Source organism: Bombina bombina, chromosome 1, assembly GCF_027579735.1.
Source record: "Bombina bombina isolate aBomBom1 chromosome 1, aBomBom1.pri, whole genome shotgun sequence".
Classification (NCBI taxonomy): Eukaryota; Metazoa; Chordata; class Amphibia; order Anura; family Bombinatoridae; genus Bombina; species Bombina bombina.
This window is the reverse complement of record NC_069499.1, coordinates 1118524919-1118539764: the sequence shown is the minus strand read 5'-3', so window position 1 is coordinate 1118539764 and position 14846 is coordinate 1118524919. Positions and strand designations below refer to the sequence as shown.

General features: G+C 40.0%; 1 protein-coding gene across 1 annotated transcript in view; it reads right to left on the bottom strand.

The window, feature by feature from the left end:
* The window catches only part of CDK12 (cyclin dependent kinase 12), a 470679-nt gene that overhangs the window by 99656 nt on the left and 356177 nt on the right, over nucleotides 1-14846 (bottom strand). Inside the window, exon 13 of the mRNA XM_053697993.1 lies at nucleotides 14010-14465. Coding sequence (XP_053553968.1) covers nucleotides 14010-14465 — 456 coding nt within the window. The remainder of the gene's footprint in view (nucleotides 1-14009; nucleotides 14466-14846) is intronic.

The following is a 14846-nucleotide window of genomic DNA, read 5'->3' as shown; positions in this document are numbered from 1 at the left end:
TGGATTCCGCCCATACAAGTATCCGAGATACTTATTTCATAGCCAGAAGACTGTGAGTCCCACCTTGATGATTGACATACGCCACAGTTGTGACATTGTCTGTCTGAAAACAAATAAACGATTCTCTCTTGAGAAGAGGCCAGAACTGAAGAGCTCTGAAAATCGCAGGGAGTTCCAAAATGTTGATTGGTAATCTCGCCTCCTGAGATTCCCAAACCCCCTGCACTGTCAGAGATCACCATACAGCTCCCCAACCTGACAGACTCGCATCTGTTGAGATCACAGTCCAGGTTGGACGAACAAAAGAAGCCCCTTGAACTAAACGATGGTGATCTAACCACCAAGTCAGAGAAGATCGAACATTGGGATTTAAGGATATTAATTGTGATATCTTTGTATAATCCCTGCACCACTGGTTCAGCATACAAAGCTGAAGAGGTCTTATGTGAAAACGAGCAAAGGGGATCGCGTCCAATGCAGCAGTCACGAGACCTAGAATTTCCATGCACAAAGCTACCGAAGGGAACGATTGAGACTGAAGGTTTCGACAGGCTGAAAACAACTTCAGACGTCTCTTTTCTGTCAGAGACAAGGTCATGGACACTGAATCTATTTGAAAGCCCAAAAAGGTTACCTTTGTCTGAGGAATCAAAGAACTCTTTGGTAAATTGATTCTCCAACCATGTCTTTGAAGAAACGACACAAGTTGATTCGTATGAGATTCTGCAGAATGTAAAGACTGAGCAAGTACCAAGATATCGTCCAAATAAGGAAATACCGCAATACCCTGTTCTCTGATTACAGAGAGAAGGGCACCGAGAACCTTTGAAAAGATCGTTGGAGCTGTTGCTAGGCCAAACGGAAGGGCCACAAACTGGTAATACTTGTCTAGAAAAGAGAATCTCAGAAACTGATAGTGATCTGAATGAATTGGAATATGAAGGTATGCATCCTGTAAATCTATTGTGGACATATAATGCCCTTGCTGAACAAAAGGCAGAATAGTCCTTATAGTCACCATTTTGAATGTTGGTATCCTTACATAACGATTCAATATTTTTAGATCCAGAACTGGTCTGAAGGAATTCTCCTTCTTTGGTACAATGAATAGATTTGAGTAAAACCCCAGACCCCGTTCCAGAACTGGAACTGGCACAATTAACCCAGCCAACTCTAGATCTGAAACACATTTCAGAAACGCCTGAGCCTTTACTGGGTTTATTGGAATGCATGAGAGAAAAAATCTTCTCGCAGGCGGCCTTACCTTGAAACCTATTCTGTACCCTTGTGAAACAATGTTCTGAATCCAAAGACTGTGAATCGAATTGATCCAAATATCTTTGAAAAATCGTAACCTGCCCCCTACCAGCTGTGCTGGAATGAGGGCCGCACCTTCACGCGGATTTGGGAGCTGGTTTAGACTTTCTAAAAGGCTTGGATTTATTCCAGACTGGAGAAGGTTTCCAAACGGAAACCGTTCCTTTAGGGGAAGGGTCAGGCTTCTGCTCCTTATTCTGACGAAAGGAACGAAAACGATTAGCAGCCCTGTATTTACCTTTAGATTTTTTGTCCTGAGGCAAAAAGGTTCCTTTCCCCCCAGTAACAGTTGAAATAATAGAATCCAACTGTGAACCAAATAATTTATTACCTTGGAAAGAAAGAGAGAGCAAAGTTGAGTTTTAAGCCATAAAGCTCTTCTAGCTAAAATAGCTAAAGACATATACCTGACATCAATTCTAATGATATCAAAAATGGCATCACAAATAAAGTTATTAGCATGTTGAAGAAGTTTAACAATGCTATGAGTATTATGGTCTGACACTTGTTGCGCTAAAGCCTCCAACCAGAAAGTGGATGCAGCAGTAACATCAGCCAAAGAAATGGCAGGTCTTAGAAGATTACCTGAACATAAATAAGCTCTCCTTAGAAAGGATTCAAGCTTCCTATCTAAAGGATCCTTAAAGGAAGTACTATCCGCCGTAGGAATAGTAGTACGTTTAGCAAGAGTAGAGATAGCCCCATCAACTTTAGGGATTTTGTCACAAAACTCTAATCTATCAGATGGCACAGGGTACAATTTCTTAAACCTTTGAGAAGGAGTAAATGAAGTACCCATATTATTCCATTCCCTAGAAATTACTTCAGAATAACTATATGAGGTTTGAAAACCGAATTTAAACGCTTAGTAGATTTAGTATCAAGAGGACTAGACTCCTCCATATCTAATGCGATTAACACTTCTTTAAGTAAAGAACGAATAATTCCATTTTAAATAAATATGAAGATTTATCAGTGTCAATATCTGAGGCAGAGTCTTCTGAACCAGATAGATCCTCATCAGAAACAGACAAGTCAGAATGATGGCGGTCACTTAAAAATTCATCTGAAATATGAGAAGTTTTAAAAGACATTTTACGTTTACTGGAAGGAGGAATAACAGACAGAGCCTTTCTAATAGATTTAGAAACAAATCCTTTTACATTAACAGGGACATCCTGAGCATTAGATGTTGAAGGAACAACAACAGGTAATGGATTATTACTAATGGAAATACAATCTGCATTAGAAAGTTTATCATGACAGTTATCACAAACTACAGCCGGAGGAACAGTTACCAAAAGTTTACAACAAATGCACTTAACTTTGGTAGAACCAGCATCAGGCAGCGTCTTTCCAGAAGTAGATTCTGATCCAGGGTCAAGTTGAGACATCTTGCAATATGTAATAGAAAAAACAACATAAAAAACAACATATAAAGCAAAATTATCAAATTCCTTAAATGACAGTTTCAGGAATGGGAAAAAATGCCAATGAAAAAGCCTCTAGCAACCAGAAGCAATGAAAAATGAGACTGAAATAATGTGAAAAAAAGGTGGAGACAAGAATGACGCCCACATTTTTTGGCGCCAAAAATGACGCCCACATTATTGGTGCTAAGTACAACGCCTATATTTTTTGGCGCCAAGTATGACGCCACATCCGGTGACGCCGACAAAAACGACGCCCACATTTTTGGTGCAAAAAAAGTCTGAACACATATACGTCAAAAAATGACGCAACCACAAACAAACTTCCGGCGTCAATTAGGGTGCCGGAAATGACAATTTTTGCGCCAAAAAAGTCAGCGCCAAAAATGACGCAATAAATTGTAGCATTTTCAGCCCCCGCGAGCCTAACAGCCCACAGGGAAAAAAATTCAATTGAAAATTTAAGGTAAGAAAAAAATAATTATTCATATGCATTATCCCAAATAATGAAACTCACTGTCTGAAATAAGGAATACTGATTACCCTGAATCAAGGCAAATATAAGTTTAAACACATATATTTAGAACTTTATAAATAAAGTGCCCAACCATAGCTTAAGAGTGTCATAATAAAATAAGACTTACTTACCCTAAGACACTCATCTACATATAGTAGATAGCCAAACCAGTACTGAAACGAGAATCAGTAGAGGTAATGGTATATAAGAGTATATCGTCGATCTGAAAAGGGAGGTAGGAGAAGAAATCTCTACGACCGATAACAGAGAACCTATGAAATAGATCCCCTAGAGGAAGACCATTGTATTCAAATAGGCAATAGTCTCCACATCCCTCTGACATTCACTGCACTCAGAGGAAAACCGGGCTCCAGCCTGCTGTGAAGCGCATATCAACGAAGAATCTAGCACAAACTTACTTCACCACCTCCACGGGAGGCAAAGTTTGTAAAACTGAATTGTGGGTGTGGTGAGGGGTGTATTTATAGGCATTTTGAGGTTTGGGAAACTTTGCCCCTCCTGGTAGGAATGTATATCCCATACGTCACTAGCTCATGGACTCTTGCTAATTACATGAAAGAAATTATGTTTACTTTATTTATATCCTATCTATTGACATCTATTTTTTATTTTATCTAAGTCTATGTTATGTATAAAATCAATAAAAACTAAATGGAAAAAAAATAATAATAAAAAATATATATATATATATATATTTACGCCATACCTTATGGTAAATTTTTTGAGTAACAATGACCAACTCAGAAAATCCACACTTAGACAGAACTAAGCATTCAATCTTCAAGCAGTCAGCTTCAGAGAAACAAGATTTGGATAGAGGAATGGACCCTGAGTTAGAAGGTCCTTCCTCAGAGGCAACCTCCAAGGCGGTCGAGATGACATCTTCACTAGGTCTGCATACCAGATCTTGGGAGGCCATGCAGAAGCAATTAGAATAACTGATGCTCTCTCTTGTTTGATACAAGCAATAACTCGTGGAAGTAGCACAAACAGAGGAAACATGCATGCTAGACCTAAATCCCAAGGAACCGCCAGAGCATCTATCAGAGCAGCCTGAGGATCTCATGACCTTGAACTGTACCTTCGAAGCTTAGCGTTCTGCCGAGACCCCATCAGATCCAATTCCAGCACCCCCCCACCCTATTTCAGGGTTAACCTGGAGAACACCTTCGGATGGAGAGTCCACTCCCCAGGATGAAATGTCTGTCTGCTCAGGAAATCCGCTTCCTAGTTGTTGACTCCTGGAATGTGGATAGCAGATAGAAAACAATTGTGAGCTTCCGCCCACTGAATAATCCGTGCCACCTCCTTCATGGCTAAGGAACTCCAAGTTCCCCCTGGTGGTTGATGTAAGTCACTGAGGTGGTGATGTCCGATTGGAACCTGATAAACCGGGTTAAAGACAATTGAGGCCAAGCCATCCGAGCATTGTAAATCGCTCTGAACTTCAAGATGTTTATGGGGAGAGCAGACTGCTCCATAGTCCCCGCGCCTTTAATGAGTCCCAGACTGCTACCCAGCCTAGCAGGCTGGCGTCCTTGGTCACAATCACCCAGGAAGGTCTCCGGAAGCATGTGCCCTGAGAAAGCCACCACGGTAGAGAGTCTCTTGTCGACTGGCCTAAATTTATCCTCTGATATAGATCCGAATAGTTTCCGTTCCATTGTCTGAGCATGCATAATTGCAGAGTTCTCAAATGGAACCGAGCAAAGGGAATGATATCCATGTAAGGGGCCATCAGATCAATTACCTCCATACATTGAGCAACTGATGGCCGAATAGTATACTGTAGAGAGAGGCAAGAGGAGAATTTTTTTGGATTTTCTGAAAAATTTTCATAGGATAGGGAATCTATTACGGTCCCTAAGAAAACCAACCTTGTAGCTGGAACAAGAGAACTCTTTTCCAGATTCACTTTTCAACCGTGGGAACGTAGAAAAGACAACAAGATCTCTGTACGAAAGTTTGCTTGTTGAAAAGATGGCGTCTGAACCAATGTCATCACTGCAATTCCCAGAGACCTGATCAATGCCAAGAGAGCCCCAGAACCTTTAAAAAAATTCTGGGAGCTGGGGCAAGGCCAAACGGAATACGTAGCAACAGACTGAAATTGTCTAGAAAGGCGAATCTCAGGAATTTGTGATGATCCCTTTGGATGGGAACATGAAGATACACGTCCTTCAGGTCAATGGTCATCATGAACTGACCCTCTTGGACCAAAGGAAGAATAGAACGAATGGTTTCCATTTTGAAGGACGGTACCCTGAGAAACTTGAGGCACTTTAGGTCTAAAATGGGTCGAAAAGTTCCCTCTTTTTTGGGAACCACAAACAGATTTGAATAGAATCCTAGACCCTGTTCCCTTACTGGAACTGGAACAATCACTCCCAGGGAGGAAAGGTCCTGAACGCAGTTCAATAATGCCTTCTCTTTTTACCTGGTCTGCAGATAATGTTGAGAGGTGGAAGCTGCCCCTGGGAAGGTAAGTTTTGAATTTTATTTTGTAACCCTGAGATAGTAAGTCCGGGGGCCGACCCTTCATGCTGATAGACTCAGCTGAGGGTTTCTTTGATTGCTTCCCTTTATTCCAAGACTGATTGAGCTTCCAAGAAGACTTGGACTTCTCCTGCTTGGAAGAGGGAGAGGAAGACTTTTGTTTGAAGTTACAAAAGGAACGAAAATTACTTTGATGTCCTTTAGGTCTGTTCTTCTTGTCTTGTGGTAGAAAAGACACTTTTTCACCTGTATTATCAGAAATTATTTCTGCCAGACCAGGTCCAAACAAGGTCTTACCCTTGTAAGGAAGAGCCAGAAGCTTGGAATTGGAACATCAGCTGACCAATATTTTAGCCACAAAGCCCTGCGGGCTAAGACAGTGAATCCAGAAATCTGTAGAAAAAAAAGCGCAAACAGACTCAAGTGTAGATGTATAACATAGACACGCCACACTAATGTATTGCACTTACAATGTAAAATACTTTATTAGGCGTTATAACAAATCCTCATCATCAACGATAAAATGTAAATAAAAAACCGTCCATGTACTGATAAAATCACTTCCTTCCTCCAAGTGAGTCTCTCAGTGTAGTCCTCACTACGTGGTTTGCCGTTGTACTTGTGATTTTACACATGTGGTATACTTGTTAACGTGTGGGTGTGACCTAATGTATGTGGGTCGCACCAAAAGGAAGATCAGGCGGAGAATTTCAGAACACCTTAACAACATTAAAAATAAAATGGATAATCAGTGTCCCCTTGCATTTCAGAGATGTACATGGTGGGGACTCTAGAACATTAAGGGTTCAAGTGATTGATTGGATACCACCCAAAACACAAAATAGATAACTTGCTCTCCGCAAGCGTGAGACCTGGATACAGAAATTAAACTGCCTGTGTCCAGGGGGTCTCAATGTGGATCTAGATTTGGCTGCCTTTATGTGAATATGATCTGGTCATGTACAATAGAGAGTGGATATAGGGACAATGTGTATAATTTAAGTATATAGTTTTGTTAAAAGTGCAATCATTTTGGTAGAATTTTTAATATAGTAAAGATATCATTCCAGAATCAAATTTCGGTTCTTTTGAACCATAGACAGCAGTATAAATACGTATATGAATTTTTATATATTTTTTATATACATTTATTTAATGAATCTGTTTTTAATTCTTCATTAATTCAAGTTTCAATTTAGTATATACCTGTTTCAGATAAAGGTATGAAATGGCTGTTCCCCCTAACACATCAGCCTTGTTTGTGATGTCAAAGTGCTATGGAAATAGAAAATATCCTGTTTTAATGTCATCTTTAGAATATGCATATTTTTTTTTATAAATATATATATTTATAACATGTATCAAGTTTCAGTTTTTAGGTTTTCTTTACGTAAGGTTGTTATTAAATGAATATGTATGTTTTAGAGTTATCCGTTTTTAACCAACATGTAATCCAAGGTACGCCCTGAGCTATTACAGATTGAGGCGCAATGTCCAATTAATACCAAAGACTGACAGGCAATTTCGTACCGGCATCTACCTTTCAGTACGGCCATTTGCAATCCAAGCTGTGGGTACGGAAGCTCGTGAGGGACCAACAAACCACGTAGTGAGGACTACACTGAGAGACTCACTTGGAGGAAGGAAGTGATTTTATCAGTACATGGACGTTTTTTTATTTACATTTTATCGTTGATGATGAGGATTTGTTATAACGCCTAATAAAGTATTTTACATTATAAGTGCAATACATTAGTGTGGCGTGTCTATGTTATACATCTACACTTGAGTCTGTTTGTGCTTTTTTTTCTACAGATTTCTGGTTTCTATTGTACTCCGGGAGGCACGCAGGACACCACCGGTAAAGCAGCTGCATCAGGTCTCGTAATTATCATTTTCAAAATCTTTTATTGTGTTTATTAAATCTGTTTTTATTGTATCTGTTTTTATCAAATAAATTTGCTTTTTATATTAATTGAGAGTGGATTATAGATGTGTTTTTAGCACATAAAGTGCATGTTTTTTTATTGTGGTGTTTCAATTTTAGATAAAGTGCATATTTAGGTTCATTTGAGCTATAAGACTACAATTGTGTTTGTATATGTTGATTCAATAGGAGGACTGTATTTCGGTAAATAATAGAGATTGTGAACTCTTGCCCTGTTTGGTAGTTAGCGCTGTTCAATTAGTGTCTGTCTAAGACAGTGAAGCCAGACATCTTGGCTCCCAGTCTAATCATTTGCATGTTAGCATCAAAAATAAAGGAATTGGCAAGTTTGAGAGCTTTAATCCTATCTTGGATCTCCTACAACAAAGTCTGTTAAAATTGATTCAGACAAGGCATCACACTAATAAGATGCAGCACTTGCTACTGTGGCAATACAAACTGCAGGTAGCCATTGAAGACCCTGATGAATATACATCTTTTTCAAATAAGACTCCAGCTTCTTGTCCAGCTATCCTCTATAGGGATCGTAGTTCCCTTAGCCCGAGAAGAAATAGCCCCTTCTACTTTAGGCATTGTGCGCCATGAATCTTTACATGGAGTCAGCAACAGGAAACATTTTTAAAGACAGGAGATGGGGAAATAATCTCCATCACACGGTCTGGAACAGGAAACACCTCCACAGAGGAAGGAACATCATAGCATTTATTAAGTTTACTAGATTTCTTAGGGTTGACAATGACAGAAGTATCGGAGTCGTCCAAAGTAACCAATACCTTCATGAACAGTACACAAAGGTATTCAAGCTTAAATCTGAAGTTTACTTCTTCAGTATCAGATGAAGGAATTATACTGTCCGTATCAGAGATTTCACCATCAGAGGCTACCGTCATATCCTCCTCATCAAACTTATGAGGGAGGGTAACGTGCGTAGATTTAGGTGGAACAGAAACCTTACTGAGTGTCTAATTTTCCTCTTGCATTTTCCCAGCATAGGAAAAGCAGATAATGCCGCAGATTTTGCATAAGATACCTGTGCAGCAAAATCTGCCGGCAAATAAACTCCTCCATGTGACGCCATTGAGGCTTGGGACATTTGAGGAGAAAGCTGTGGCATTGCCTGAACAGCATCATCCTGGGAGACATTGGGCTCAGAGGGCAACAACCTATCTTTATATTCAAGAGTTCTAGCTAAGCATGCAGCACAGAATTGCATAGGCAAAACAATTTGTGCCTCAAGGCATAGCAAACATTTATCAAAATACGCAGAGTCTTGATCCATGTCCATCATAGCAGAGAATTTTAACAAATTTAGATGTGAAAAAAACCCCAGATCATTTATTATTTTAGTTCACTACCTCAGATCATTTAACTGATATCTAAACCAAACTAAAACAGGACCTCTGCACCTCAGCGTAACTGAGGTGTCTCACCTGACCTCCGGTCTACCAAATGAGGATTTCCAAGCTAAGAAGACTGCAGAGAGTTCTACTGCCGAACAAGACAAACATGAGATGTCCGCAATAGTAATGATGCTGCTCCTCTTAGGATACTGAAAAGCAGAAGACCGGGTCACATGACTAGCCCAAAAGAAACTGCGCAGTTAAATAAAAAGCGCGTTCTCAAAAAACTAACAGTAAGAAACAGCCGTATCCACTCTAATAAATTAACCCAACCAGAATATTCATAAAACGCAATGAATGAGAAAAGCATGAGCCACAATAAAGGACAAAATTAAAAAGGGATATACCTTAAAGCCAAAAAGTAATAAAGGATATACGTTAAAGCCCACAAAAAGTATTAACCCCTAGTCCCCTGGTCACAAAGTGCCTGCACCCTGCCTGTAAATATCCTTATAAAGGCTATAACATGTCCCATTTTAAAGTTGCAGCTCAATCTTCTTCAATACCTAGAAGACAAAAGGCACTTACCTGCAATCTAGCTCTCAGGGAGGACGACAGCTCACAAGGCTTGAAAGGACACATACTCCTTACAGAGACCTGTAGAAATAAGAAAGGAGTAACCAACACTGGCATTCTATAACAAGGGCAGCAATATGTTAGGAAACAAAGTAAGGACCACCTCACAACTTCCTAACTGCTTAAAAGCAACCAATACTCTACTGAAGAGATTAACGTGGACTCGGCTAAACCCAAATCCTTGCTTGCAGGGAAAAGTACACAAAAAAGGAATTAATTTCTTCAAACACCAAACTTCACCTTCTCCATTGACAGAGGCAAAGAGAATGACTAGTGATTGTGGTTAGGGGAGTGACACATAACAGCTCTGCTGTGGTGTTCTTTGCCTCTTCCTGCTGGCCAGGAGTGATATTCCCACTAGTAATAATTGGAATGACGTTGTGGACTCTCCATATCTTAGGAAAGAAAACAATTACGTGAACCAAGTCTGTCCATCCCAAAGTCTGAAATAAAAACCGGAATGTATATGCGTGACTGATATATGACATGCGAGTGGACAAACTGATATATGTTCTAAGCAAAACATCAAATTAATAAAAATAATTTATGCTTACCTGAAATTATTTTTTCTTGGCAGTGAGAGTCCACGAAATACATTTATAACCTATGGGAAATACTTCACCTGGCCACGAGGAGGAGGCAAAGGCACCCCAAACAGAACATTGAAATATCCCTCCTACTTCCCATACTCTCTCAGTAGTTCAATCCCATAAGGAAAAGTAGAGATAAAAGGGGTACATAAGACTGCGCCCACTGCCCAAATCAGGGCGGGTTCATGGACTCTCAAAGAAAATAAATTTATCAGATAAGCATAAATTATATTTTCTTTTTAATGGCAGTGAGAGTACTTGAAATCCATTCATAACCAATGGCAAATACCCAAGCTGTGGAGTCCACAAAAAATGTGGGGAGGGAAAGATAGGGAAGGCAGTCCTAATTACTGGACACCACCGCTCGAGGAAGAAAACATAATGAACAAGGAAGATGATTGAGGAAATTCCTTGGTAGCACGAAGGTTAAACTTTAAAGCTCTAACATCCAGATTATGTAACAACCTCTCCTTAGAAGAGGACGGACTGGGACAAAAAGACAAAACAACAACTTCCCGATTGATTTTATGAGTTGAGACAACCTAAGATAAAAACATAGGCCTTGTCCGAAGTACAGCCTTACCCGAATGAAACGCCAGATAAGGCAGATCACATTGAATGGCAGACAATTCTGAAACTCTGCGAGTAGAAGAAACCGCTAACAGAACAACACTTTCCAAGTTAAAAACTTAATATCAATAGAGCACAGGCTCAAACTGAGCCTGTTTAACTAAGAACAAGATTAAGGCTCCCGAGAGGAGCAATAGATTTGAAAACAGGTCTAAGCCTAGCTAAAGCTTGAGCAAACTGCTGAACATCTGGCAAACAAGCCAACCTTTTATGCAACTAAACAGCAATCTGGCCTTTAAGGGACCTAGCCGACAGGCCCACCTCTAAATTATCCTTCAAAAACTGAAGAATATGCAGATAACTTACCTTGTGCCAAGGAAAACCATGTTCCGTCCAACAAGACAGATATGCCCTTCATACCTTATCCCCACCTTAGAGAATTCTGTCTGGGACAAGATAATTTGCTCAATCTCCATGCAGACAGCCTCAGAGAATCTAGATTTTGATGGAACAGACCATGAGCCAGAAGGTTCGGCCTCTGAGGGAGTTGCTATGGAGAAGCAGACAATCTCATGAGGTCTGCATACCAAGTACTGCGTGGCAACGCAGCATCTATTAGAATTTCAGAAATTACCTCCTGTTTGATTCAAGCTATTACTCGAGGAAGCAGAACAATTGAAGAAAAAAAAAAAAATACCCTAGATTGTAACGACAAGGAGCTGTTAAGGCATTCACTAGCTCCGTCTGAGGATCTCTGATTTTCTATCTTGGTAGTTTTGCATTGAAACAGGAAGCCATGAGGTCTACCTCCGGACAGTACGCATCATGGTGCTTATTTAGCGCACGCTCAGAAAACTGCCTTGTACTCTAGCGCTCCCATCCCAAAGAGTCTGAAAAGTACAACCAACTTGCTTGTGTGCTGTGTATGCACAGGTCTGGATGGCAAGTCTAGTCGGAGGAACCGGTGTCTCCCTATGGTGTCACATACACGCTAATTCATAAAGAATGATGGCAAAAAAAAACCTCTGCCTGAGGTCTCTATGTTATACATTTGTCCCCCAGTAGGAAATTAAACTTTTGGGCACATGTCCTTATGATATCCAATAGTCCCAATATTACCTATGGGGAAATTCAACCCGTTATTAAAGGGACAGTAAAGTCAGACATTTATGATTTAGACAGAGCATACAATTTTAAACAACTTTCCAATTTACTACTATTTAATTTGCTTCCTTCTCTTGTTATCAGTTGCTGAAAGTTTTATCTAGGAATGTTCAGGAGCAGTAAAGAACCTAGGTTCTAGCTGCTGATTGGTGACTGCATTTGTATATTGGTTCAGCCATGTGTTCAGTTAGAAGCCAGTAGTGCCTTGCTGCTCCTCCAAAAAATTATACCAAGAGAATGCAGCAAATTTGATAATAGAAGTAAACTGGAAAGTTATTTAAAATTGTATGTTCGACCTAAATCATGAAGAAAAAGTTTCATGACCCTTTAAGTTATCCACTGCCCCCTACTCCTAGGCAACAATCTATTAGAGGGGGGAGAAAGGAAGAGATATGACTTACCCAGCTGTTATCAGTGTCTCCTGGCTGGGTCTTGTAACACAAAGGAAAGGCATTGTAACTAACACTGTTTGCCTAAAAGGGAGGATAGCTCAAAAACGCTGGAGTAGGCATGAGAACTTAACGGCGACATCCAGAAGCTAGCATACACCATGACTCTACCTAGAGGATAACACAGCTTTCAACAACTCCCCTGCCCTCTCTTGCAGGAAACAATCCATTGAGGACAATAAATCAGAATCTTCAGCAGAGCACCTCTCTCTGTCTACCTCAATGAAGCAAGGCAAAGAAGTACTGGGAGGGTAGGGGAAGTGGGAGGAATATTTCAATGTACTGTTTGGAGTGTCTTTTCCTCCTCCTGGTGGCCAGGTGAAGTATTTACAATAGGTTATGGATGATTTTGTGGACTCTCACTGATATTAGAAAGAAAAGAAAATGTATCATTAACAGGTACAAGCAGGATAATTGTGAAAGATCAGAGTTTATACTAAATACTGTATTAAGTAACAGTAGGTAGTGCTAACCTTAGGATGAGTAACAAAAAGGGTGTGGTATGTACATAACTATTTCTGCATCTATATTATTTGCAGGCTTAAGAAGGGTAAAATGTATGCTTGGGAGAATAGCTGACAAAGTAGCCTAGACAGCCCATATGTTTCATTTTAAACAGGTATGCTAGACAAATTATTACCTTGGTAAGTGTGATGCCACGTGATATTTTATTTTACACACAGTGTTGAGTGCATGTATATGACAAAACCAAAAATGTGTAAGAATGTCAATTTTTAAATGACATTTTAGAGGTAATAATGAATAAAGGGTAGAACTGAGAAGCCTCTGCTACAGAGCAAGTTACAGAAATAGCTTTCAATGATTGTGAGATCATATGCTATCATGCAAATTAAATTCCTACCTTCACTTAACACTCCCAAAAGCCGCACAAAAACTGGACTAAGTGTCAATGTCTTGGCAGGCAACTGCCAACCCAAAAGCCATATGTTTCTAATATATTTGTTTAAGCCCACCAAGATAACCCTATTCTACCCAAAAACTCCAGCACAAACCTCTCAAATTCTTGGCCTCCCAGTCTCTCTCTCTCTAACCCTCCCCCACACAAATACACACAGACACGCAATGGACTGTTATTGTTTGGGGGGGGGGGAAATACTTGGGTAACAAAGCACAGATAATTTGGTGTACTTTGGTGCAGTATGTGGCATTTTGATGAATACTGGTTCTCCATCACTTTACTAAAGTATTATGAATGTATATTAAATTCTTAAGACACAATAGTACTTGGCAACAAACTGGTTGGACAAGAGCAAAATCTCAAAATAAAAAGTAGGGTTAAGGGTGAAGTTTAATATAAGTTTATTATAAACCAAAAAACATGAGTGAGGCTTCTGCAGGGTCCACTCCACAAGCTGAAAACAACTTCAGGCTTATAACATCACTATTCACAGTATATATATATATATATATATATAAAAAAGCTTGCATGACACTTTTGCCTCTTCCTGATATCTTCCATCCTTACATGCAATGTGGACAGGATGGACGACTCAGGGTGACCACAATTTACCTGCGTCATCCTCCTCATTTTCTTCCACCTCCTGCTCAACGACAATTTCCTCTTCCTCCTTCTCTGGCCTTGTATGAACAGGTGTATTACTCTCACACTGTTCTCCATTACTTTCACCAGGGGCTTCCAACCCCTCCTGTGGCTTAAGAAGCTGGCTCAGTAGGACGGCTAGAACATTTGGCACCTCTCCCTGTGTGACTGCTCCGTCAGGGCCTATCCGATCAGTTGCAGAGTGTTCATTGGAGGACATGGCTTCAGATGGTTGATCATTGGTCCCTGTCAAGGCTGTTATGGACTGATTAAGGGCCTCCAGTTGCTGCTGCATGCCTGGGTTGGCCTGGACGTTTAGCAGCTGAGATATTTGGGAAACACTAAGGTCAGTCTGGCTCTGAAGAAGGTTTAGGAGTATTGCCAGTTCACTTTGATTCAGTTGCTGCGTAATGTCTCCAAGAACAGCTGGAGAATGAGAGAATGAGAGAGAAACATAAGGAAAAAGTCAGAATAAGGTGGTTAACATTATATAGAACAGTTTCTTCAAATATGTACACTCTAAAGTGGAGAACCAAGGGTGCTGCAAAATTCAGTATAGTAAAGAACTCAGTAAAAACTCTCACCTTAGAGCACAATGTATTCTCTTTCTCCATGCAATGGGTCATGGGGAGCCATCTTACCAAATGCATAACTGACAGGCCTTTCTGTGCATTTTCAGCAGCTTCTTAACTTAAAGTATCATGTTTAATATATAACTATTAAAATAGACATGCCCCTTCAATAAGTGTTTTCAGCAAATTTAAGCATTTGATCAGGTGCATTTCATTAATGTGCATTTCATTAACA